The sequence below is a fragment of the Vombatus ursinus genome, unplaced genomic scaffold (genome assembly GCF_900497805.2).
Source record: "Vombatus ursinus unplaced genomic scaffold, bare-nosed wombat genome assembly UNPS02000749.1, whole genome shotgun sequence".
In the NCBI taxonomy this organism is placed as follows: Eukaryota; Metazoa; Chordata; class Mammalia; order Diprotodontia; family Vombatidae; genus Vombatus; species Vombatus ursinus.
Genome location: NW_020940527.1, coordinates 2,977,828 through 3,000,513, shown reverse-complemented (window position 1 = coordinate 3,000,513; position 22,686 = coordinate 2,977,828). Strand labels below are relative to the sequence as shown.

The 22,686-nt window shown below is 44.3% G+C and overlaps 1 protein-coding gene across 2 annotated transcripts in view; it reads left to right on the top strand.

Moving 5' to 3' along the window:
• Positions 1-2,991: 2,991 nt before the first annotated feature.
• The window catches only part of SPOCK2 (SPARC (osteonectin), cwcv and kazal like domains proteoglycan 2), a 33,283-nt gene continuing 13,588 nt past the window's right edge, over positions 2,992-22,686 (top strand). Inside the window, exons 1-2 of one of the 2 annotated variants that reach the window (XM_027861230.1) lie at positions 2,994-3,595; positions 22,527-22,535. In XM_027861230.1, coding sequence (XP_027717031.1) covers positions 3,395-3,595; positions 22,527-22,535 — 210 coding nt within the window. In that variant the 5' untranslated portion in view covers positions 2,994-3,394. Of the gene's footprint in view, positions 3,596-22,526; positions 22,536-22,686 lie in introns of both variants that reach the window. The other variant, XM_027861234.1, reaches the window with a different exon arrangement.

Below are 22,686 nucleotides of genomic sequence, written 5' to 3'. Positions count from 1 at the left end.
GTTCTCTTGAGTTCTTTCTTAACAAATATGATTATTACCTGTTTATTCCCTACCCATCCTTATCCTCAGCTTGTTATCTAGTTGGTAAAAACCTTTTCAGCATTCTTAAGGTGTCAAATTATGTGTCAGGTATGAACTATGTGGAATAATGTTCTTAGGCTTTGGTCATTAACCTAAAATATATTTCATGAGAGAAATTATAGTAAATACTAAAATCCCAACAGAATACCACACAGTTTTTGTCTTTGCAGTTCCCTTCTAAAAGGTTGTTGATCCGCTTTTCCTTTAACTAGAAGGAGCGTTAATAAGCCAGCATTCTTTTGGGAATAGTAAGTAGAACTGCTACTTCAGAAAGGAGAGTGACTGGTAGTTTTGGTAAGAACTTGTTTTTTGTTTTTAAAGTAGTGACATAAGGAAGCTCCCAAAGCATCTTTGTGGAGGATGCCAAAAATTCGTGTTCCAGATTCAGAGGTCCCCTTCTCATCACATCATGACTTTGTTTGAAGAGGTTGGTATTTTGTATATGATCTCACTTCCCCTATTAGCATTGTCACCTTGTAATTCATACTCTGTGGAGATGTGAATAAATTGTGTAAAGTACAACTTTGTATTCTGAATCACTGACTTTACCCACAATTCCAGGATCTAACTGACCATAAAAGGTTTAGAGAAATCTATCACCAATCTTGAATGGTCATGATATGTAGTGCTACAGTGTATTTGGGATTTCCCAGAAGTTCTTTGATAATGTCCATGGAATAAACTCCATATGCTTGGTAAGAACTTCATTGGTATTTTTGATAGATAGTGATCAATATCTTGAACATGGACTCTAGTATATTTTTCTTTTCTTGACCATGTTTCAGTGTAAAGTTTTATTATTTTGCTTCGTTTGAAATCATGTAGAAATTTTATTAAACATAGTTCAAATTTAGTCTCATGCTTCTTGTTCCAGGAGTACCTGAAAAGGGTACCAGATGCTTTGGTCAGGTTCCTAGTTAAACCTTCAAGTACGTTGTAAAAACCTGAAATAGTAACAACCGAGCAAGTTTTGAAAATGGTCACATTTGTTTCCTTCTAGGACACAAATTGGTTCATTAGTTTGAACAGCCTCTCTTACAGAAAATTCTAGTGTTTTCTTTCCTTTTAAAACCAAACTACTAGCCATTTTGTGAGGCTTTCTGTCACTCATCCTGTGTCATCTTTTCCCCTCCACCCCCAATTCCAAACCAATCTGGAAAAATGAAACCTCTTTTCTTTTACAACTTTGGTTCTGGCTTATTTAAAAACCTTGATCATTTACTTGCTTTCAGCATAGAACTCATATTGATTTAGCTTAAAGACCCTTTAAAAGGGAGGTCATCGTTACAGAGCTGTGCAGAGGATTATGGGAAATATGGCCTTTGAGTACCTGGCCCCACGTTTCTTGATGGGGTGGCTTGTTGGCCTTTCCAGACCCACATCTGGACTGTTGCTCCTTACACCATTCTGGGAAGGGGTTTCATTTAAGATTGGAATATATTGGAGAAGAACTATGACATCTAGAATTCCCATCTCAGATTCAGTCCAGTATGTCAGCAGTTTAACATTTGGGGAGCTGACATGTACTGAAATGGGTTTAGTATTGCTTACTGAAAAGCAAAGCCACTGATAGAACTAAGTGACTGAGTGGGTCAGTGATCTTAAGGATTGTATGGATTCACAGTCTGCCCCTTCCCTGCCAAGACAGAGTATGACTTCTTTAGTTGGGATTAGATGAAGGGATCAATGCCTAGGACCCTTAATCCAGTACCACCTCTTAATTAAATTGGCAAAAAAATAAATAAAATTCATAAATGGATCTATTGTTTTCTGCTTTTCCAATGGGATTCCAGTCCAGACCACTGAAGTATTCATATTTAATTCGAAAGCAGACCAAACCCAGGCTAAAAGTAAAAATCTTAATCTGTGTTTTTTTCTCTTTCCAAAGATTGAGATCATGTTTGTCAGTTTTGTTCAATTTTTTTTTCAGGTCATGATGGAAGTTAGGAAAATGTAATTGAGTCCTGAGAGTTAACATGTTTTATGCTGCTAGATTATCTGCTTTCTTTTTCAATTTATTTGTATTGTAAATATCACCTTATTCCTCCTCTTATCCTGCGGTGGTGCTCAGATTCCTGCTTTCCCAGATTCCAACAAGCAATTTACAGGGGTCATAATAAATAAATAAAATATGTATGTATATAATTGATCAATTTTGGGATTTTCTTTTTTGAAAGAAAAACAACAGAATATGCTCAAGCTCCCCCTCCCTTCCGTAAATTAATGGTTCACCATATCCAATTTGAGGTAAAGTCCAATAAGGACAATGAGGAAATATGACCATCTAGAATACCAAGGAAGCAGCCTCTTGGCATGTGAAATGGGCAGACTTTTGCCTTTTAGAATTGTCTTGGAGAGAGCTGACAAAAGGACTGATAGTCCCCAACCAGCTGCTTGGGAAGGGAGGACATCTGCCCTGTTTTCCATCCATTCAGTTTCTAGCCCATGTGCCTTGAAAAGAGCGTATGAGTCTGAAGGCCAACAACCAGCTCTTAGACTCCTTTTGTCTTATTGGAGTCCCTCATTACCATAATGTAGCTGAACCCAGCTGCCATACCCAGGGCCATCGCTGAGGCTTACCTGGCCTAGAGACAGCTCTAGTCTTAGAAATCTGGACTTGGGGTGAAAAGGAGAAAAAGAGAAAAGGAGAACTGGAACAAAATATCCCTTTACAAGGTCTAGAAACCCCCATGGTTTCTTCCAGAATCCCACCTTGCTGGGAAGATGGGCCTTGCCCCCTGCGTCCTCTTTTGTCAGTGCAGTGCCCTCTGTGGGACTTGGATTCCCTTGTTTTCAACTCCATTTGTGAGCTGAGTTGGGCTGAACTGTTGCTGAGGTTTGATTTTCTGATCCGCCCATTTGCTTGGAAATCGCAGCCTGTAGTTTTTCTGGGCTCCTGTTTTCTGTCTCACTATTTCAGTATCTCAGTCTCAGTCTCTCTTCCCCTCTCTTCCTCCCCTCCCCCCCTTTTTTTCCTCAAGCCAGGTATGATGATGTCAAACATGATGCTGATGCTACAGTTACAGACACAGCCCCTCCTGGCGCAGCCTCTGATTCTCTTTGCCTTTCTGCTTCCAGCTCTGGGGGTTTTCAGACAAGTGCATCTCCTAATCAGGTCACATTTCATCTAGGACCTACCATCCATCTCTTTCCCCAGTCATTTCAGTGGTGGAGGAGGAGGAGGAGGAGAGAAGACGACTTTGGACTGCATTGGGGTGGGAGAGGGAGAGGGAAGGAAATTAAGGCAAAGAAAATTTAAAAAACAAAAACAAAAAATAAAACAAAGACTAACCAACCCCAATCCAGATCAAAGATGAGCTCTGGGGGTTTTGGGCTGCGGCTGCTGCTGCTACCCCTTCTGCTCATCACCGCCCCTGCACCCGGCTCGGCGGAGGGGGATTCTAAGGGGGTCAAGGATGGCGAGACCCCTGGCAATTTCATGGAGGACGAGCAATGGCTGTCGTCCATCTCCCAGTATAGCGGCAAGATCAAGCACTGGAACCGCTTCCGAGACGTGAGTCTGCAGAGCCGCAGCCTCGCGGCGGCGTTGGACTGATCTGGGGTAGAGTGGGGTGGGGTGGGGTGGGGTAGGGAGGAGAGAACCAGGTTGGACCAGCCGGGATGAGCTGGAAGGTGAGGACCCTGCCCGGCTCCCGGCTCCAGCCGTCCTGGAGCAGGGAAGAGATGGGGATTTCAGGTGCACCGGGCTGAAGCTGGGCGATGGGAGTGGGCTTGTAGAGTAGCTGAGGGTTTTGCAGCAGTGGAGGCGGCCCAGGGCACCAGGTCGTGAGAGGGGGGTTTGGTGCAGAGCCGGAGCGGCCGAGAGGTTGGCAGCCGGGAGCCAGGGAGCCGGGAGCCGGGAGCCAGGAGCCAGGGAGCGGCGGCGGCGTGTTGCAGCCAGCAGCTTTCGCGGCAGAGCCTCCTAATTGCCTCGGCAGTGAGAGTAAACAACATACACCCAGAGCTCTTGCCAAGCTGCCAGCTCGCCGCCGCCGCCACCGCCGCAGCTCCTCAGCCCCCGCGGGGCTGGGGGTGACCCTCACCCTTACTCTTCTCCTTGAAGGAGAGGGAGGTGGGAAGACCCGGCGCCGGCCCCTCGTTCCCGTCCTGGAGAACCCCAGAGATTCAGCCCCTTGAGGGTGGGGGTCTGGGATCTAGGGCAAAAGGGGACACCGGTGGGAGGGGTGGGGGCAGTCCTTGGGGCCATTTAGGGTTAGAGGAAGGGGACAATGGGGAAGAGATCACGGGAAGGTCTTTCCTCATCTTCGCCAATGAGGATGGAGAGTTATTTTCTTTTTCAGGAGGGACAGCAGAAATGGGGGTGGTCGTAGAGAGCAGAGGAAAGAAGATTGTCTCTTCTTCGCTAAGGTTTCTCTCCCCTGCTTCTTTTGTGAAGTCGTAGTTTCCTGCCCTTTCCTGAATGCCCAACCTCAGACTCTGCGTTGTGCCTTCCAGCCCCTCAAATAGACTGAGAGACTTTGCTCAAACGGAAGTAAGAAGGGCCAGAGGGGGTCTATTCTGTTGGTAACCCCTCTTTGGCTAGGGGAGTGGAGGGAGAGGTAATCCTTGCTCACTGGAACAACTAGGATAAGGTAATGGGGTTGAAAATGTGTGGGGGAAGGGAAACTTCCCTGGGCCATCCTGGGCTCCTTTGCTCAGGGCCTGATGTAGGTAGGTGACAGCCATGGGCCTCATTTTGTATTTTCAGTCTTTGATGAGAGAACCAGGCTTAGATAAAGGACAAAATCTGAATCAGAGTAAGAGGATTAGGTTTGAGAAGGAACCTGAATAACCGAGGGCCTGCTTGGACTGGAGCACATTGGAGGAGAGAGGGGAGATGCTTTCTTTCTCCACTCTACTCAGTCCCCAGTTTCCCCTTGGTCAGGGCTTTGCAGTGAAGGAGGGGCTGGGGGTGGGGAGGAAGTTGCAGGGATTGTGCAGACAGGCTCCTGGGCCAGTGTTGATGCAGCACTTTGTTTACTGGCACCTGTAGATCAAAAAGGAAATGATAGAGGGCAGTTTTCCCAGAAGGTGCCTTCTCCTTGCAACCTTGGAGTTGTAGGAAAGGGATAGGACTGTCTGGGACCTTGAAACTCAGAGGACTTTTGAAGGAGAAGATATAATCCCATGAAATTGACCTAGAGACAGTGGGTCCCTTGATGCCAAATCAGCATTCTCCACCTTTTGCTGTTGAATTCTTCAGGTCTCCTGGTTGGAATCAGTTTAGGAGAATCAGCATGAAAACACATTTCTCCACATTCTCCCCTTAATAAAAACTGCTCATCTGGAATTTGATTTGAAATATGTTTTAAACACAGTAGTGCACATATACATACACACAACATGAGAGATCCTGCTGTAGAATGGGAAAGGCTGCAGACTTTAAGAAAGCCCAATAGATGTAGTTCTAGATTGGGATTATATGACAGCTGCCAATCAACCCAGGCTAAATTCTGGGGCCCTGTGTTTAACTGGAGCGGTAGTCTTTGTGTTTTTCGTCGCCCGAGACTGGGTGTACAAAGAGAGCTGAGGAGCCAAAGTCAGGTCGTCTCCACTTTTCCCACTCAGTTACTGTTACCTGAACAGAGAGGGTAGATTAGCTGCAATCTCCTATTACTGCACTGAAAACAGCCAGCCCAGTGAGGGGGCGGGAGCTAGGATGGTGTGATCCAAAAACCATGTGTCATTGTGCCCAGAGCCTCACTCACAACCTGTCTGGGAATTTGCCCCTCTAAGATGAAATCTGTGGAGGTCAGAGAAGTTAGGGGGAATAGGGATACTAGTAGATGCATGGGTAGGTAATCAAAATTGTAATCATTTTTTAAACAAGTTTGCAGAATATCCTCACTTTTTACCTTCTCCCACTTGCCAGGTCAGTTGATGGGAACAGATGATTGATCACTTGGCCCCTACTTCACACAAACCCTATCCCCCTAATCCTTTCCCCACCATTTCTCTACATCTATCAGAAGACAGGTTCTACATTTGAAATCCTTTGGGATCCTGCCTGATGGAAGCTATAGGGCGCGTACCAATTTGGGTGGTCTTAAATCATCTCTTCAGGGCAGGAGGTCCCTTTAAAGCCTCATCACATACCAGGTGCCAGGCCCTGGCGGTGAGAACAGAGGCTGTCTTAGTTGCTAGAGGAAAGGGGTGGGGAATTGATCCCTTGGGATGTGTTGGCAGATTCTGCAGGAAAGCTGAAGTATGCTACCATTGCAGTCAATTCTGCTTCCTTTATCCCCTCCCAAAACCAGTGCCTGCTGTGAAGCCAGATAAATAGTCAATTCAAACTGAGTCTGGTAACAATGAACTTTATTTCAATATTGACCTTGGGCATGTGTGGACTCCTGGAAGCTGGTCCTATTTTGAAAATTTATTCCCTTTACTTCTCATAGGAGATATTCTTTTTTTTTTTTTTTTAATGGTGGTTGAGCCTAGATCATAGACATGATGTGATGAGTCTGGACCTTAGCCCTGTCCTTAAAAATGTTAGCCACAGAAATGGGGTTCCCTTCTTTTGCACTACAGTAGGGTGTGTGTGTGGGGTGGAGGAGGAAGGATAGGTAGAGGAGATGTCTTGGGGAATAGGACAGAGGGAGCTTATATTAAAGAGGTGCTGATGAATAAAATGGAAGAAGCCTGGGATGAAAATTTCATGGAGTCAGATTAAAAGAGTTTAGTCAGAATGGAGGAAGATTCATAGGACTTGGAGGAGTTTTTGGGTATAGGTCTTTTAGAGTAAGTATGAGGAAGTCCAGGGGAAACAAGAAATGCCCTTGTTTGGGATTTCGAGGGACTGAGGTGAGATCATGTGGCCTGAGCTGATTGAGACCTGAGTTCAAATCCAGCCTCAGACATTTGCTAGGAGTTTGGTTCTGAGCCACTCACTTAACCTCTGTCTACCTCAGTTTCCTCAACTGTAAAATGGGGTTAACAATAGCACCCACCTCTCAGGGTTGTGGTGAGGATGAAATGACACAATATTCATAAAGTATTTGGCACAGTGCTTGGCATATATTTGGCATGTAATACATGGTTGTTCCCCCAAGAGGAGCTCAGGATAGTTTGAGCTGTCTGCTTTCCCTTGCATTAGCACTGCGGTGAAATGGATAGTGGCATTTATCAGATGGTTAAATCCTCTCCCCTACAACAAAACAATATTCTGTATTTAGTAGTATTACTTCCTATGTAGGATTTTTTTTGGTAATTTTTTCTTTCTTTTTCCCCCCTATAACTCTTAATGCCCTGCTGCCAATGGTGGAGAAATTTAACGTCCAAGTCAGTTAAGAAAGAAGCCAGGAATTTGATTCACTAACCTTGTTCTGTACATCCCTGCAGTAACCCAGAGAAGCTAGACACCTCTCCCCATTTCTATTTTTTCTGATGTTAAAAACCTGAACTGGACTTGACCGTAGATTTTCAGGCACCAAGGGCATCTGATGGAAATTTAAGAAGAAACAGGCTCATTACACAGCATTCTCACCAGAATGGGGATTTTTAGGAAGGTGGCTGGAAAGACCTCGAGGTTCCCTCTTTTCATTACTCTCTCCTCTCCTTCAATTAAATTCCTCTTTTGTTTGCTTCTCAGGAAATCCCAGTGGAAACCTCAGTGAGAGTGAGAAAGGTAGTGGTGGTCTTTTGGTAGTGGAGGTCAAAGTCCATTCCCTAAACCCGAATGCGAGAGACATTCCCATTGAATGGCTGGCCCTGGTGGTTTGGGAAAAGGAAAAGGCTGTTTATTCCAACCTAAATCTACCTCTCTCCAGTTTCCACCTATTGTTTCTAGTCTTACCCTCGGGGCAAGCAGAACAACAGCCCTTCAGATTGTTCAAGACAACTATTAGTTCCCAGTGAGCCCTCTCTTTAGGCTGAATATTCCCAGTTCCTTCAACTATCCCTCATAAGGCTTGTTGGTGTAGGGAAGAAAGCACTGGGTGTGGAGTCAGGAAGACTAGAATCACGGTCCTGTCTCCGACGCTTTCTAGCTGTGTGACCCCTGGGCAAGTCACTTTCTCCGTGCCTCTTTCCTCACTTATAAAACGAGTATTATAATAGCACCTATATTGTGAAGATCTAATGAGATCATGTATGTTAAGTGCTTTGCAAACCTTAAATCTCTCTGTAAATGCTAACTGCAATAATGCCATCATTGTCATCATCATCATCATCATCATCATCATCATCATCATCATCATTATCTCAAGGCCTATCCTTGCTGCCTTCCTCTGGATGCTCTTCAGTTTATCAGTATTCTCTCTAAAATGTAGTGTCCAGAACTGAACACAAATATTCAACTACAGCTTGCTCAGGGACCATTACTTCCCTTATCCTGGATGTCATGCTTCTTTTAATGCCGCCTAACACCAGATGGGACTAGTTAAGGAATAGTAATGGTAATTAAGATATAGTACTTTCTGGTTGACAGAGTGCACTTTTGGAACCTGCTTGGTAGAGTAGGAAAAGACCTGGTTTTGGAGCCAGGAGAGACTCCTGGATCCTCTGTTAACTATGCTAGCTGTATGATCTGGAACAAATCTTCTAAGCTCTATGAGCATCAGTTTCCTCATCTGTAAAATGTAGATAATAATACTTTCACTACCTACCTCTCAGGATTATTTTGAAAGAAGCGCTTTGGAAACCTTAAAAGTTTTACAGAAGTGTGTGCTGTTATTCTTATTCTTTAATACATTATCTGATTTAGTTCTCACAACAACCCCTGCAAGGTAGGTAATGTTAAAAGTTATCATCCCATTTTACAAATGAAGAAATTGAGGATCTGCTTGTTAAATGACACGTCCAAGATTCCGTAGCGATTAAGTACCAGGGCTCACACTGGAATTTAGGTCTTCTGGGTCCAAGTCTGAAGATCTTGCCATTAGCTTTCACAGTTGAGGGCAGCTAGAGGTCCTCTGTGCTTGATATTAAGCACTTAGTAGCCCACTCCTCTTTGAAGACAAAGTAAGGATGGGAGAAAAGGACTATGGCTTATGACTGGGGTAGGGAGTGGGGTAGAGGGTCCTTCTATTTTACAGAAAGGGCCTTTGCCCGGAGAACACCAACCCGCATCAACTCCTAACTAGTCGATAGAATGGATATTCTAATATCCATGAGGGGAGTCTGCACAATATATACTGAGCTTATAGAATTTGATATACCTAAGGTGCTGGGTGTGGGTTGAATATATAAGTTTAAAAGCATATATAATTAATGGATTACAAATCTATAATGTATTATTATTAAAAGGAACTCAGATGTTTGGGGGTTATGCTTGAGGTTGATGATTATGGCCATCTCCAAACTTTTCTTTAGAACCCTGGGCTAGATGGCCCCAAGGGACTGACACAGTGTGGCAGCTGTTATAGTCTTATGAACACCAGATGGCCTCAATTACAATTGTTGAGCCCCACAGGACTCCCTTTCTACAAGGTCTTGGCTAACCTTTATAAGGGCTTTTGGGTGGTCAAAAGATCTCAGAACTCGACCCACACTGATAATTTATGACTGAATTTAGTGAGTTCTGGGAAGGGACAGAAACAGGGGGACAGGTTGGTCTGCATCCTCCTCAGTTTGATAAGGTTCTCCAAGTAAGAGCCCCTCCCTCTACTCCAGTTTTAAAATCCTTTCCCTAGCTAGAGAGCACTGGTACCTCTCAGAAATACCAGATATGAAAGGTGATACATCTATGTCTCTTGGCCTGGACCCAAGATTATGAGCCAGGAAAGTAAAGAGAGTAGACTGAAGATTCTCTTGTCCTACTGGGATGAGGTATGGGAAGAGTTTGCCCTGAGGCAAACAGGGTTAAGTGACTTGCCAGGGTCATACAGCTAGTAAGGTATCTTAGGTCAAATTTGAACTCAGGTCGACTCCAGGCCCAGCGCTCTATCCACTGTGCCCTCCAGTCTTCAATTTCCTTATTTGTAAATTGAAGGATTTAGACTGGTTGATCTCTAAAGGTCCCTCCTAACTCTAAAATCCTATTATTCTGAGATACAAGTTCTTGCCTTTTTGTGTGTCATGGACCCCTATGGCCATCTGGTGAAAAATTAGGACCCCTTCTCACAATAATGTTTTTAAATTCATAGGGTAAAATACGTAAGATTACAAAGAAAACTAATTATATTGAAATATAATTATCTGAATATTTTAAAAACAATTTCATGGACACCGAGTTAAGAACCCTTGTTCTAAGGTGGACTCACAGAAAGATGATAAAAAAGGTGAGAGAAGACCAAGAGCTACCCTTGTTGGCTTGGGAAGCTGTGATCTCCAATTTGTCAGATCTGCCGCCCATGAAGGCTTAAGTGTTCCCCCTCCCATTTCTGAGAGTTGGAGGGGTGGGAGGGCAGCAGAAGCCCTAGACCACTAGGACCCTTGTGAGACACTGGAAAATTGTTCTCTCTTGTGCTTGAACTTAAAGCTTTTAAAGATGCTAACCTGATGATTTCTCCTCCCTACTCTCCTATGTCCTCGCTCCAAGCCTCAGCTGGAAGGTTGTTTATGAAAGGAGTTTTCATTCTACACCTCCAGGAAGAAGCCTTCATTCTTACGTCCATGGCTAAGTCATGCTAGGGGTCTGTGCTCTTCCAAGGCAGGGTGGGTGGTGGTGGGATATGGATAGAATAGCAGCATCTCTTCACATGAAGGGAGTCTACGAGCTTATGTTTCAGGCTATCGACCTGTGTTTCTTTTCATGTGAAAATAGTTATTCGTATAATTGTGCACATGTGTGGGAGAATATATCTGCACAGGTTCATACCTGGATAGAAAGCTATCTCAGTCAAGGAAGACCTGTGGGTGGGTAGAGTGGGCAAGTCTGGGCCCAACCGTTGGCCACAGCATCCAGTTGTACTTAAGGCATAAATATCTTCATCCGTCAGGGCTCTTGTCCAAGAAGCAGACACAGGTGCAGCTCCAGGAACATTTTTTTAGTTCTGATTTTATTAGTAAGAAGGTCTTAGAGTCATTCTGGCCTTTTGAGATAGAAGAGGAAAAAGAGAAGTCTTTAAAAGAAGCCAGCTCTCTTCTCTGCACGATTTGTAGCTAATGGTTGGAACAGTGGCAATGATGGTGGTGGGGGCAGACACCAGGACTTGCCTCCTTTCCGTGGAGCCGGTGGGGAGAATGGAGTGATGAAAGCATCTTTCTACCCTCTGTATTCCTTGGCTTTGAAATCCACAGATAAGGAAACCTATCTTGGTTTCCAGAAGCAACTACTTCTGCCATCTCAGATCTTGATGCCAGATTTGAAATGGGGGCATTGGGCAGCAATTCCGTTCAGGTCCTTCTTCCTTTGTGGATTCTTCCTGACCATACCAGTTAGAGAGACCCTGCCCTGCCCTCTGCACCTGTAGTAGTTATCATCCCATCTGCATTTATCCCCCACTTTGTTGGTTTTTTTTTAAAAGTTTTATGCTGTTTTTAATATTTAATGTTAATAGTGTGCTTTGCCTCTCCACCTAGACTAGAAACTCCTTAAAGGCCAGGACTGTGAATTATATCTCTTTGTAGCCTACACGGTCCTCTACACACAATAGTCTCTTTCTTAATAAATATTTCTAGGATCACAGAATTTTAGACCTTAGCAATCGTCTTTATCTTCCTTCGTTTTACAGATGAGGACACTCAGGCCTAGAGAGATTAAGTGACTTGCCCAGAGTTGAACAGCTAGTTAAGTGCGGAACAATATTAGGGGTCTTTTGCACTATGCATCCCCTAGTTTAGGTGTGAAATGAATGAATGAAATAAAATTGCCCCTTGCCCTATTTCCCACCCACATTAACATGCAGCTTTGACAGATCTTATGGATGGTACCATTTGGTTTCCTCTCTCTTCTCTTTCCTGTGTAAGCTCAGACCTCTCCTCTTTCAGGAGCAGGCTCCCTACCCAATCAGATATACTCTATGACTCTGTGATGATCCTGCTTCCTAAGGCTGGAGTAGGGTGGGAGGAATTTCCTGTCCTATCCTTGTGCCTTTCTCTCCTACAATATTGGGGTTGAGTGGTAGGAACAAGGTGGAGCACTTAGCCCTTGTCTGGCTCCCACTTTTGAAAGGAGTATTTTCTCTTTTTAATGTGACAGTTTACAAGTAAAGGATAAACCAGTCCCAGACTAGGGACCTGTCTGTCTTTCTGGTTCTTGCTTACAGCCTTAATACTCCTCCATTAGACCCCAAATCAGGAGAAGTAGGACTTTAGATCTCCCTAACTTCTAATACTTGTAAAGCCATTTGACAGCTCCAATCTGTAATACTTCCAGATGTCCTAGGGCTTTGGGAGTTATTTCTTTTCTTCATTTTTGCATTTTATTTTACCTCCCATTGATTTTGGAATTATTTTCTAGATTGAAAATCAGAGGTTCAGAGAGTGTCACAAATGAAAGCACAAGGCTAGAACCCATATTTCTTTAGCTTGAAGTTCTAGATCTTTCTCTCTCCTGTCCCCGTCCCTTTCAGTGCTGAACTCTGGAGTTACAAGGGAGAGTGAATGTTATAATGTGGATGATGTCCCCAAACCCTCACCGGTGCAGAGGAGGCAGTGGGAGTAGAGGAGATGCTGGGGCCCTTGTATTGATGTATCAGTGCTGCCAGGCATGTGATCCTAGCTCCGAGCTGTGCCTGGCACCAAAGGAGTGAGTGATAAGCACATTCTTACCCTAACAAAAAATTCCTCAGATTGGGGAGTGGAGAAGAAGATTGGCTTTCCAACTTCATTCTGTTTGCTTGGGCTCAGCAGAAACCCTCTTCCAGCTTCTCCAAGAGGGGAGTAAATATTGAATGACTCACCTTCCCTCCCCCTTCCCTATCTCCAGTCTGCCTCAAAGTTAACTCCCATATTTAGTTCCTTCTCTAATCTCTCTTCTCCTCTTTTGCCCCATGGACAGGTAGCTTTTCAAGGTATTTCTGGTTCTGAGGGCCAATTATTTATAAATCCTCAACTATGAAGGAGTTAAGAACAGAGGCTATTCTGAAGCTCAGGAACAAGGGAGGGGATGGAATGGAAGAGATAAATGTTTGGGGCTGTCTTGCTTTCCAAGGTGTCCTGGCCATCTTTTTTCTCCCTAGCTTCCAACTCAGGACTATTTCTTCAGTGATCTGTATAATTTGAGAGTTTAGCCCTTTTCTGTGAAGGCCTGTGTTTGGGCAGATTTGGGAATCCCAGGCTGGCTTAATTTCCATGCCAGGAAAGACTACAAATGGAAGGCAGGTTCCTTCCAGTCCTCAGGATATGTCATCTAACCCCCTCTTCTCTACCCAGTACTATAGGATGGGACCAGTTAGCCTTCAGAGGCCCCTTTAGTCTTTGGGAGATGGAAAGACCAGGGAAGAGGGGGGTTGATTTAGGCTATGAAAGTATCAGAGTGATTTAGATATTAATGAAATTAAATAAACAGCAGCAACTGAAAACACCCACAGTGTGGCTCTTACCCACCCTGCCTGGCTGGGGGGTGGGAGGGGGGAATCTCCCAAGCCCAGGCTTTCTCTGAGCTTGCAGCAGTGGGCCATGTTTCCATGGCAACGGAACAGAGCTGCAGAGATCAAAGCTGGAGGTGGGTTAGCTTCAAACCACCACACAGGAGTGTGTGTGTGTGTGTGTGTGTGTGTGTGTGTGTGTGTGTGTGTGTGTAAAAGAGACAGAGATACAGAGACAGGGAGAGAGAGATAGAAGAAAGGAGAGGCAGAGATAGAGGAGAGGAGAGAGGGGAGAGAGGGAAGGAGAGAGGAGGAAGGGGAGAGGGAGAGAGGGAGAAGTAGAAGGAGAGAGGGGGAGGGAGGGAAGGAGGGAGAGAGAGAGATGAAGAAGGAGGAGGAGGAGAAAAGAGGAAAGAGTGGGAAGGAGAGAGAAGGAAGAGGGGGAGAGAGAGAAGAGATGAGAAGAGGAAAGGGGAGAGGAAGGAAAGCGAGAGAGAGAGAGGGAGAGAGGAAAGGAAAGGGAGAGATAGAGGAGAGGAGAGAGGGAGGTGAGGGAGAGAGGAAAGGGAGAGGGAGGGAAAAAGAAAGAGAAGGGAGGAGAGGAGAGACGGAGGGAGAGAGAGGAAGGGGAGGGAGGGAGGAGGAGAGAGGGGGAGAGGGAGAAAGAGAAGTAGAAGGAGAGAGGGGGAGGGAGAGAGAGATGAAGGAGGAGGAGGAGAGAAGAGAGGAAAGAGTGTGGAAAGGAGAGAGAAGGAAGAGGGGGAGAAGAGAAAAGATGAGAAGAGGAAAAGGGAGAGGAGGGAAAGAAAGAGAGAGAGTAGCGTGTGCCTCCCTCTTGCTATCCACCCATACTGAAACCCCCTTGTTCAATGGTGCTGTCCAGTAGTGCTCTGATGGAGAGGGTTGTGTCCCTGACCCTGTCACTGCCTTTCTTCTTGTGAGCCTAGGCTATTTATCCTGAAGAAGAGAAGGCTTGGGGATACATGATAGCTGCCCTGCAAGTTGAAGGGCTGTCCAATGGAATTCTATTTCACTTGACCTCAGAGGGTAGAGCCAGGAACAGTGGGTGGAAGTTATGAAGGGATAGCTTTGCTTTGATGTTAGGTAAAATTCCCCAATAATAACAGTGATTGACATTCATATAGGTTTTAAGGTTTCCAAAACATTTTGTATATATTATCTTGGGCAAATTACTTCACCTTTGTCGGCCTCAGTTTCCTCTTCTGTAAAATAAGGGGGTTAGAAGAGATGACTTCTAAGGTCCCTTCCAGCTCTAAATCCATAATGCAGTGATATTATTTGATTCTCAGAAGAACTTTGTGAGATAGGGTACTACTGGTACTATCCTGTTTTTATGGCTGAGAAAATTGAGACTCATCTTAAATCATGGTCACATAGAGTGAGTATCAGTCTGGAGTCAGTCCCTCTCCAAATCTAGCTCTTTTCCCTAATACGGCACGATGCCTCTTTTGACCATTGTCCCCCCCGAGCACTTAAAGCTCTGAGAATGGGCTCCCTCAAGAGGTGATGAGTTCCTCCTCCTGAATGAGCTTCCCCCAAGACCTGGATGACCACTCATCAGGGGTGCTGTAGATGAGAGTTCCTGCTCAGATTTGGCAAGCATATAAGAAATGCCGCACTGTATACAAAGGAGGATTAATTGAGGCTGTGAAGGTACCAGAGTGATTTGGATATTAATAAAAATAAAATTAAATAAACAGCAGCAACTGAAAACAAAGCACTGTGCCAGATTATGGGAATACAAGGGCAAAATTAAATAGTCCCTCCTTTTGAGCACCATACGTTCTCCTGGGGTTAGAGAGATACAACATGAACACAGATAAGTAAGTAAGTCCAAGGTAATTTGAACAGGGAGAGAAGGCATTAACAATTAAGGGAATCTGGACAGGCTTCATGGGGTGAAACTTAGCCTTGAAGAAAATAAAAGATTAAGAAACAGAGGTCAGAAGGGAGATTGCGCCAGTGTTGGACTGGGTGATACTCAAGGTCCTTTCCAGTTTTGGGATTCCAAGATTCTGTTTTGTGGTCCATTGAAAGGGGTTGGAAATCAAGACATTTAAGTTCTTGTTAATTGTGTCTGATTCTTGGTGATCCCATTTGGGGTTTTCTTGGCAAAGATACTAGATTGGTTTGCCATTTCCTTTTCCAGTTCATTTTACAGCTGAGAAAACTGAGGCAAATGGGGTTAAATGACTTGCCCAGGGTCACACAGCTAGTAAGTGTCTGGGGATGGATTTGAACTCAGGTCTTCTTGATTCCAGGCCCTGTGCTCTCTCCACTGAGCCATCTAGCTACCCCCCTTAAAGTTCCAGTCGATCACTAATTCAATCAGCTATTATTATTGAGCACCAGCTGTATTCAAGTTTTCTGTTTTAGACCTGGAGGTTTTGAAGAGGTAGGGAATTAGTCCCTTTCTTTCAGGTAGTTAGACATACACCTATGAAACACTAGTCCCTGTACAGTGAGGGCCAGATAGAGTTCGGGTTCCACCACTAACTCTGTGACTTTAAACCAATCACTTTACCTATGTCATAACATTCTGTGATCTGTAAAATGGGGAGGGCAGTAACTACCCTATATACCTTTTGTGAGAATAAAATGAGATAACAGTGCTTTTTGTAAATGAAAAAAAAGCTGTGCAAATATAAGATATTCTATTACATGGTAGAGTTCTTTCTCCTTAGGGGTGTTCAAGCAGGGGCTGGGTGATGCCTGGCTGGGGATGTTATAGCAGTGATTCCTCTTAGGCCATGGATTGGGCTAGATGACCACTAAGATCCCCTTCAGATCTCACCTTCTGGGATTCTGATTAATATCCACAAGCATCATTGCCATCCCTTGTTTTGTGCAGTATGTAGCCTTGTTAAAGGGAAAATGTGATATTTAGTGACAAGATCACTAGACTTGGGGTCCTAGGACCCAAGTTCCTGGCCCAGTTCTACCACTTCTCTGTAAGGCATCCAACTGAACATATCACAAAATAAATGCTCAAGTTAACAATATGTACATTTATTCAGAAGTTTAAAAGGTAGGTAATTCAGACCAAATCATTTTATCTCACTGGGGCTCAGCTTTTATATTTCTGTAAAATGAGGGCATTGGAAAAGATGATCTCAAAAGATCCTTCCAAATCTACGATTCCATGATTTTATGATATGGTCCAGCCCTTAAGGAACAATTAGTTAAAAACTAGAGCTTTTGTTTTTAAAGGGTTCTTGGAGATCAGACTCATACTCCTTTGAGCTATATGATTACTTCTCTTGCTCTGTGTGATCCCTACCCTTTTCACCCCCCAACATGGTCATTGGCATGGACCCCTTGGAAGTCTTGAGAAACCAACCTACGGACCCCTTCTCAGAATGATATTTTTAATTGTATAAAATAAAATATGTGTGATTACAAAGCAATTATATTGAAATATAGTTATAAAAATATTTTTAAAAGCCCATCAAGTGTCCACATATTAGGTTAAGAACCACTGTTATGGTGCTTAATCAAATGCTCATTGGTTGGTCAAGCATTGATTGGGCAAGATCTTTGCTAAGGAAGTGCTGTGTTGGCTAGTGCAAGGGTGATGAACAGTTTTCTATCATCTCCCCCTACCCTCCTCCACAACCATCTGGAGTGACTTCAAATCAGAAGCAGAATGTTTTTGAGCTGTAGGGAAGTGACCTTGCAGATGACTTAGTACAACTACCTCATTTTATTTGGATAAGGAAACTGGAGAAGTGAAGGGGCCTGCTCAGTGGCAGAGCTGGGAGTGTCCTGATTCTTCTGACTCCTTAACACACTCTGGTGTCATTATTTGGTCATTTTTCACAAATGTTAATGAGCCCACTTTGGTGATATAAATAAACACATTCCAGTGGCATTATTCACACTTGCTAATGAATCTCTCTTTTTGGTTCATAAATGGCACAAGTCCAATATCTGATTAAAAGGGTATAGAAGTGAGTTATGGGGCTGATGTGTAATCCTTGTCCTAGGGGCACTTAAATTTGGCCTCTATGGTCTCTCATAAATTGGAGGACTAGCCCCCTAACCTGGCCTGACGTCCTACCTTAGTGTCCTATACTTAATTCAGTCTTCACTGTCAGCTAATCTCAGCCTGGCAGGCCCATCAGCCTTTCAAAGAAATTTTCTCCTCCCCAGGAAGCTGTTTTTTCTTTTGCTATCATTGTGACAACTCCTCATTCTACACTCTCACTTCTGATTCCAGTGTTTTTCATCTTTTCTCCCATCTCTCAAGCTGAAGTAGAATCAATCTATTCTTCACTCATCTCCCTGGGGCCACTCTCTCCCATTATTTCCAGAAATGAAGGTTTCAGGAAGCGTCAAGCTTCCTTCTTGCCCAACCCTATCCCGCTAACTGCCAAACAGAAATCCTTTCAATTAGACTTTAAGCCCTTCCCCTGATTTTTACCTTGGATCTCAGCTTTCCCTAGGGTATGCCTTACAAAAAGTATATACTTCTATACTTAAGAATCTGTGATTTCTTCAATGTGGGTAGTCCCTCCACCCATGTACATGACAAGCCCTCTATAGGTACTATTGTTAATAGTCTTTGAGAGTTGTCAACCTGGTGATGAGTTTCTCCAAATTTAGTGAGACTAGTCCCGAGGCAAGAGATATACAATGTGTCATTGGATCCATACTTGAAACTTTTCCATCTGCTCTGATGACACAGCGTTATAGAAGCCAGGGTCATGAGATGTGGGGAGAGGATATTTTATTTAAAGTACAAATAATATGTTCTAAATAAATATTTGTGGATTGATTGTTGAGAGTGAGTCAGTCTCTCCCTCCTCTTCTGGGATGGTCAGAGGACTCTTCTTATCCTCTGGCGCTTGGCAGAAGGAATAGTCTAGGGGCTTTTGATGAAAAGTCTATTCTCATGCACCTGCCTGCCTTCACAGTCATTCATGAATTTCCCATCTGAATTTCCTGGCAGGACTTCTTGAGAGAATTCATCCTCCCTGCTGTTCAGTATTGACCATCAATAACTTACTTTGTACTGAGCTCTGAAGGCTTTTCCCCCTAATGTCTCTATTGGAGGTTGAGGCATCTGGGGGTGACTTGGGGATATGGCCATGGAGAGCCTGAAAGGGAAAGTTCACAGCAGAGCTGGGACAAAGCACTTACTAGGTGAGCTGGGAAAACAGGATGCCCTGTATGTCGCTGTCCACCACCATAAGTTTTGAGCCTTTCCTAAAGTAAGATGTTCACCTGCATATCCCACAATTCAGTTGAGTTCAAGGAACATTTATGAAGCTCCTTCTGTAGTGCTAAGGATACAAAGACAAAAATGAATAGTCTCTGACCTCACAAAACTTAACAATATGTTCATTTGTATTAAAAATTAATGATGGAAACTGGACCTGATGATCTTTAAGAGTTTCTCCAGCTTGAACAATATATGGTTCTGTTAAAGAGTCTCCATGCATATTATGGCTCTTCCTGTATGTTGTGCCCTTGTTTATACCCTATCTGTAGTGACTCTGATCTAGGGTGAAGGGTACAGTACAGAGCAGAAACCACCTAGTTCCTTAGAACCCAAGTCACCCCTATGGGAGTCTCCCACTCCCACCCCAGATAGCCTAGAGTCAGGAGAATTTGGATTCAAATTCTCCCTCTGACATGAACTATATGACTCTGGGCAAGTGACTCACCCTCTCTTCACTAGAGTTTCCACATCTGTAAAATGGGGATAATAATAGCCTTGTAGGATAACGGATAAGACATAAATGATTTAATATGTGTGTATATCACCTTACAAACTTGAAAACACTCTAGAAACGTCAGTTGTTATTATTATTGGGGGAATGAAGGGCAGCCAGGGGATCACTGCTCTCCAGTGGTGATCCCTGGTTTTTAACAAGTCACCAACCTAGGCCTTGCCTAGTCACCCTAATTGCCAGACCCTTTCCCTTTAAGATTACCATCCATCCATTCTCTCTGTACACACTTATTTGTTTATATTGTGTCTCCTCATTAGAATTTAAGCTCTTTGAGGGCAGGGACTGTTTGTTTTGCTTTTCTTTAGATTCTCATTGCCTAACACTGTTTCTGGCACAGCTTAATAAATACTTGTTGACTGATTGACTGACTTCTTGCTTTTCTCTGTACCTAGTAACCAGGCAACTTCTTAGTAAGTGCAGATTGGCCTATTTACATGTCATCTCCCCAGTTAGAATGTAAGCTCCTTGAGAGTAGGCACTCTCATGATCTTATATTTTTTATCCTCAGTGCTTAGCATAGTGATCACTGGTACCTAGTAAGTGCTTAATAAATGCATTTCTATTCCACTTAATTTCCAGGCCCTGCCTCAAGTGCCTACTTTACTCCAAACTTAGACAAAAGAGGCCTTGTAATACTCATTGCTTTCAAGAGTGAAGATGATGTGGTATAAGGCTGCCCAGGAGTGATGAGAGGAAAGAAGGACAGAGACCCTCGCATAAGAGGAGGCCATACCTTTTCTTTCCTCTTCTCATCTCTTTTTCCTTTTTACCGTCTCCTCTTCTTGCCTCTCTTCTGGTTTCCTTCCTCTCTTGCTGGCTAGACTCCCATCCCTCCTACCGCCTAGTAGGGGAGTCTCAGAGCTATAAGGCTTAGTGGGTTCCAAGTCTTCAGAGATTGAAGCCTCTGAACAGAATCCTTTATCAGCTCAGTCAAGAGAGTTACAAGAAGCTGATGCTGTGACTTGAGGCTGGATCCCAGTGATGGATTTTATTGCCTTTCTTTTTTTAATAGAAATCACTCTTGCTCTTGGTAATTTGGTTTTTGTCTGATAGAGACATATATGAGTGTGCCTAGCCCCCCCACTACAGTTATACACATGCACCCATCTGTGCCCTGTCACTGCACCCGCATACATATACATGTGGCAAGTAATAACACAATCTCTGAAGCTCTGGCCATGGTGCTGACTGTTCATTGCCCTGGTCCTCCACTGTTTTTCTGCTAGACTCAGTTTCTCTTTGTGAACCATGTAAGTACATGTTCCCTCTGGATTCCTATATTATACTGATTCTGACATTTATTGACTTCATGGGAGCCTTTGAATGCACTCAAAGGTCCTCTTGCTTTGTGAGACCTGAGATTTCATTATCTCACGCTAGCAGTTGCTCTATCTTGTTGCTGCCACAGTATCTCATGATTTCTGAAATCTTCTCAGTTCAAGTATCATCTTCTACTTGAATCTCATGTGTGAAGAGATCCAGGAGTCAGCTAGTTCAAGTCATTTCCATGACTGGTTAGTTGTGAACTAGGGCACTTAAAGTGTAGTTTTGCCAATTTTCTCTTACTAAGCAGATGCATAGGTAGAGGTGATGGAGGGAGGTGGAGGCAAAGAGGAAAGAGAATTCTCACATCCACCTAACCTCTTAGCTCTTGCTGCATCAGTTCCTCTCAGTCCCTCCTGGATCTTAGCCCAGAGGCTGTAGCTGGCAGCTGGCTCCTCAATGCAGCAAGCCTTTGGCCCCAGAGCATCCCTGCCTGGCAGCCCTCCCACCACCTGTCAGGGAATCATGCGTCTCAACAATGAGGTCTCTCTGGGAGCCATTTGTCAATTTTCCATGGGTGACTCAGTCCTCTCAGAGGCTGGGCCTGGTGATGGCAGGGGTAGTGGAAGGAGTTGGAGTTTTATGCCAGGGGGCTAGTGTGGGAGATAGCAACTCAGTCCCCAGACAGCTGGGGGATCAGCTGACACAGGACAGCCCCCTGGGGCAAGGGCAGACAGCAGTCTTCCAGAGTCTCTTTATCTAGTGTGCATTTTCTGTTGTTCATTTCCCTCCCCCATTGTTTTGGAAGTAGTATGCTACATTGGAAAGACTATTGGGCTAAGGGTTTTGGGTTTGAGCCTCAGCTTTGTCATTGATGATATAACCATGGGCAGGTCCCTTAACTCCTCTGGGTCTAAATTTCCTCCTTTGTAACGTGAAGGAGTTGGGTTAGGAGATCTCCACCCAGATATGATATTCTTTGCTTCTGTGGTCTTGTGACTAGATAGACCTGGGCCACAGAAGCTCAGAGGCCAAGCATCAAGGAAGGGAACAGTCCTCTGCCACCTGCTCCAGTCACCTTGGCTAAGAAAGTCTGAACTCAATCCAGTAATAGTTTCATTTGTATTTTCTTAATTCAGTTTCCTTCCACTCAAATCCTTAGCAGGCAGGATTAGTTCCAGGCAAAGGAACTGAAGGAAACAGAAAAAAACCCTTGTGGAAAGATATGGGGAAAGTGACAGGGCTGGGGTGGAGGGGACTACCCATACTGTTCCTGAGACAATGAGTTAGAAGCCCCCATTTCTTTTGCCCTGGGCAGTCCAGGCAGTGTTACTGCCCAGGGCATGTGGGCCCTTTGGGAAGACTCCCAGATGGTGTTGATGATGAGGATGAAAGGATGGAGAGGATCTGTCCCTTAATTTACTACTCTCGGGCCAGAGAGTTAAGAATGCTTATTCGACCACCCTGAAGCCCCAGGCCTCCCTAGACTCTCATAGCTTTGGTTTCTAGCTGTAGTCTCCTGTTTACTTGGCCCGATTACCCACTTTGAAATCAGAGAGTTATTGTAATGAGCTGTTGTTGCTACATCTCTGATGGGCACTTCAGCTTAGTGAATGCAAGTGAGGCAGGGAAAGACGAATGGAGCATATAATACCTTTCCCAGCTCTGGGAAATGGCCTGCTGCCATTTCAGCTAAGGGTTATAGGATCATAGATTTAGAGCTGGAAGGGGTCTTAGAGGCCATTGATCCCTCGATCTTACAAATGAAGGAACTGAGGCCCAGAGAGGTTAGATGATTTACTCAGGGTCACACAGCTAGTAATTGTTTGAGACTGGATTTGAACTCGGATCTTCCTGGCTCCAAGTTCAGCACTCTAGCCAATAAAATATGGGGTGGCCATTTGATTGTATAAATCACCCTCTCTGGGGTGGACCTCACTCCTAGATTTTTCTCTTTTTCTTTTTTTTTCCTGCCCCATGTTCTGTGGCCTACTGTCCTCTGAAAGCCCAGGAGGTAGAGGTAAGTACTGGCTGAGTCTCCAGTGACTTTCATTTCTGTGGCATTGGATACCCCCTTTCCTTCCCTTGTTCTCCCTGCCCAATTCTCTTTTCCCAACAGGACCCTGTGTGTGTGTGTGTGTGTGTGTGTGTGTGTGTGTGTGTGTGTGTGT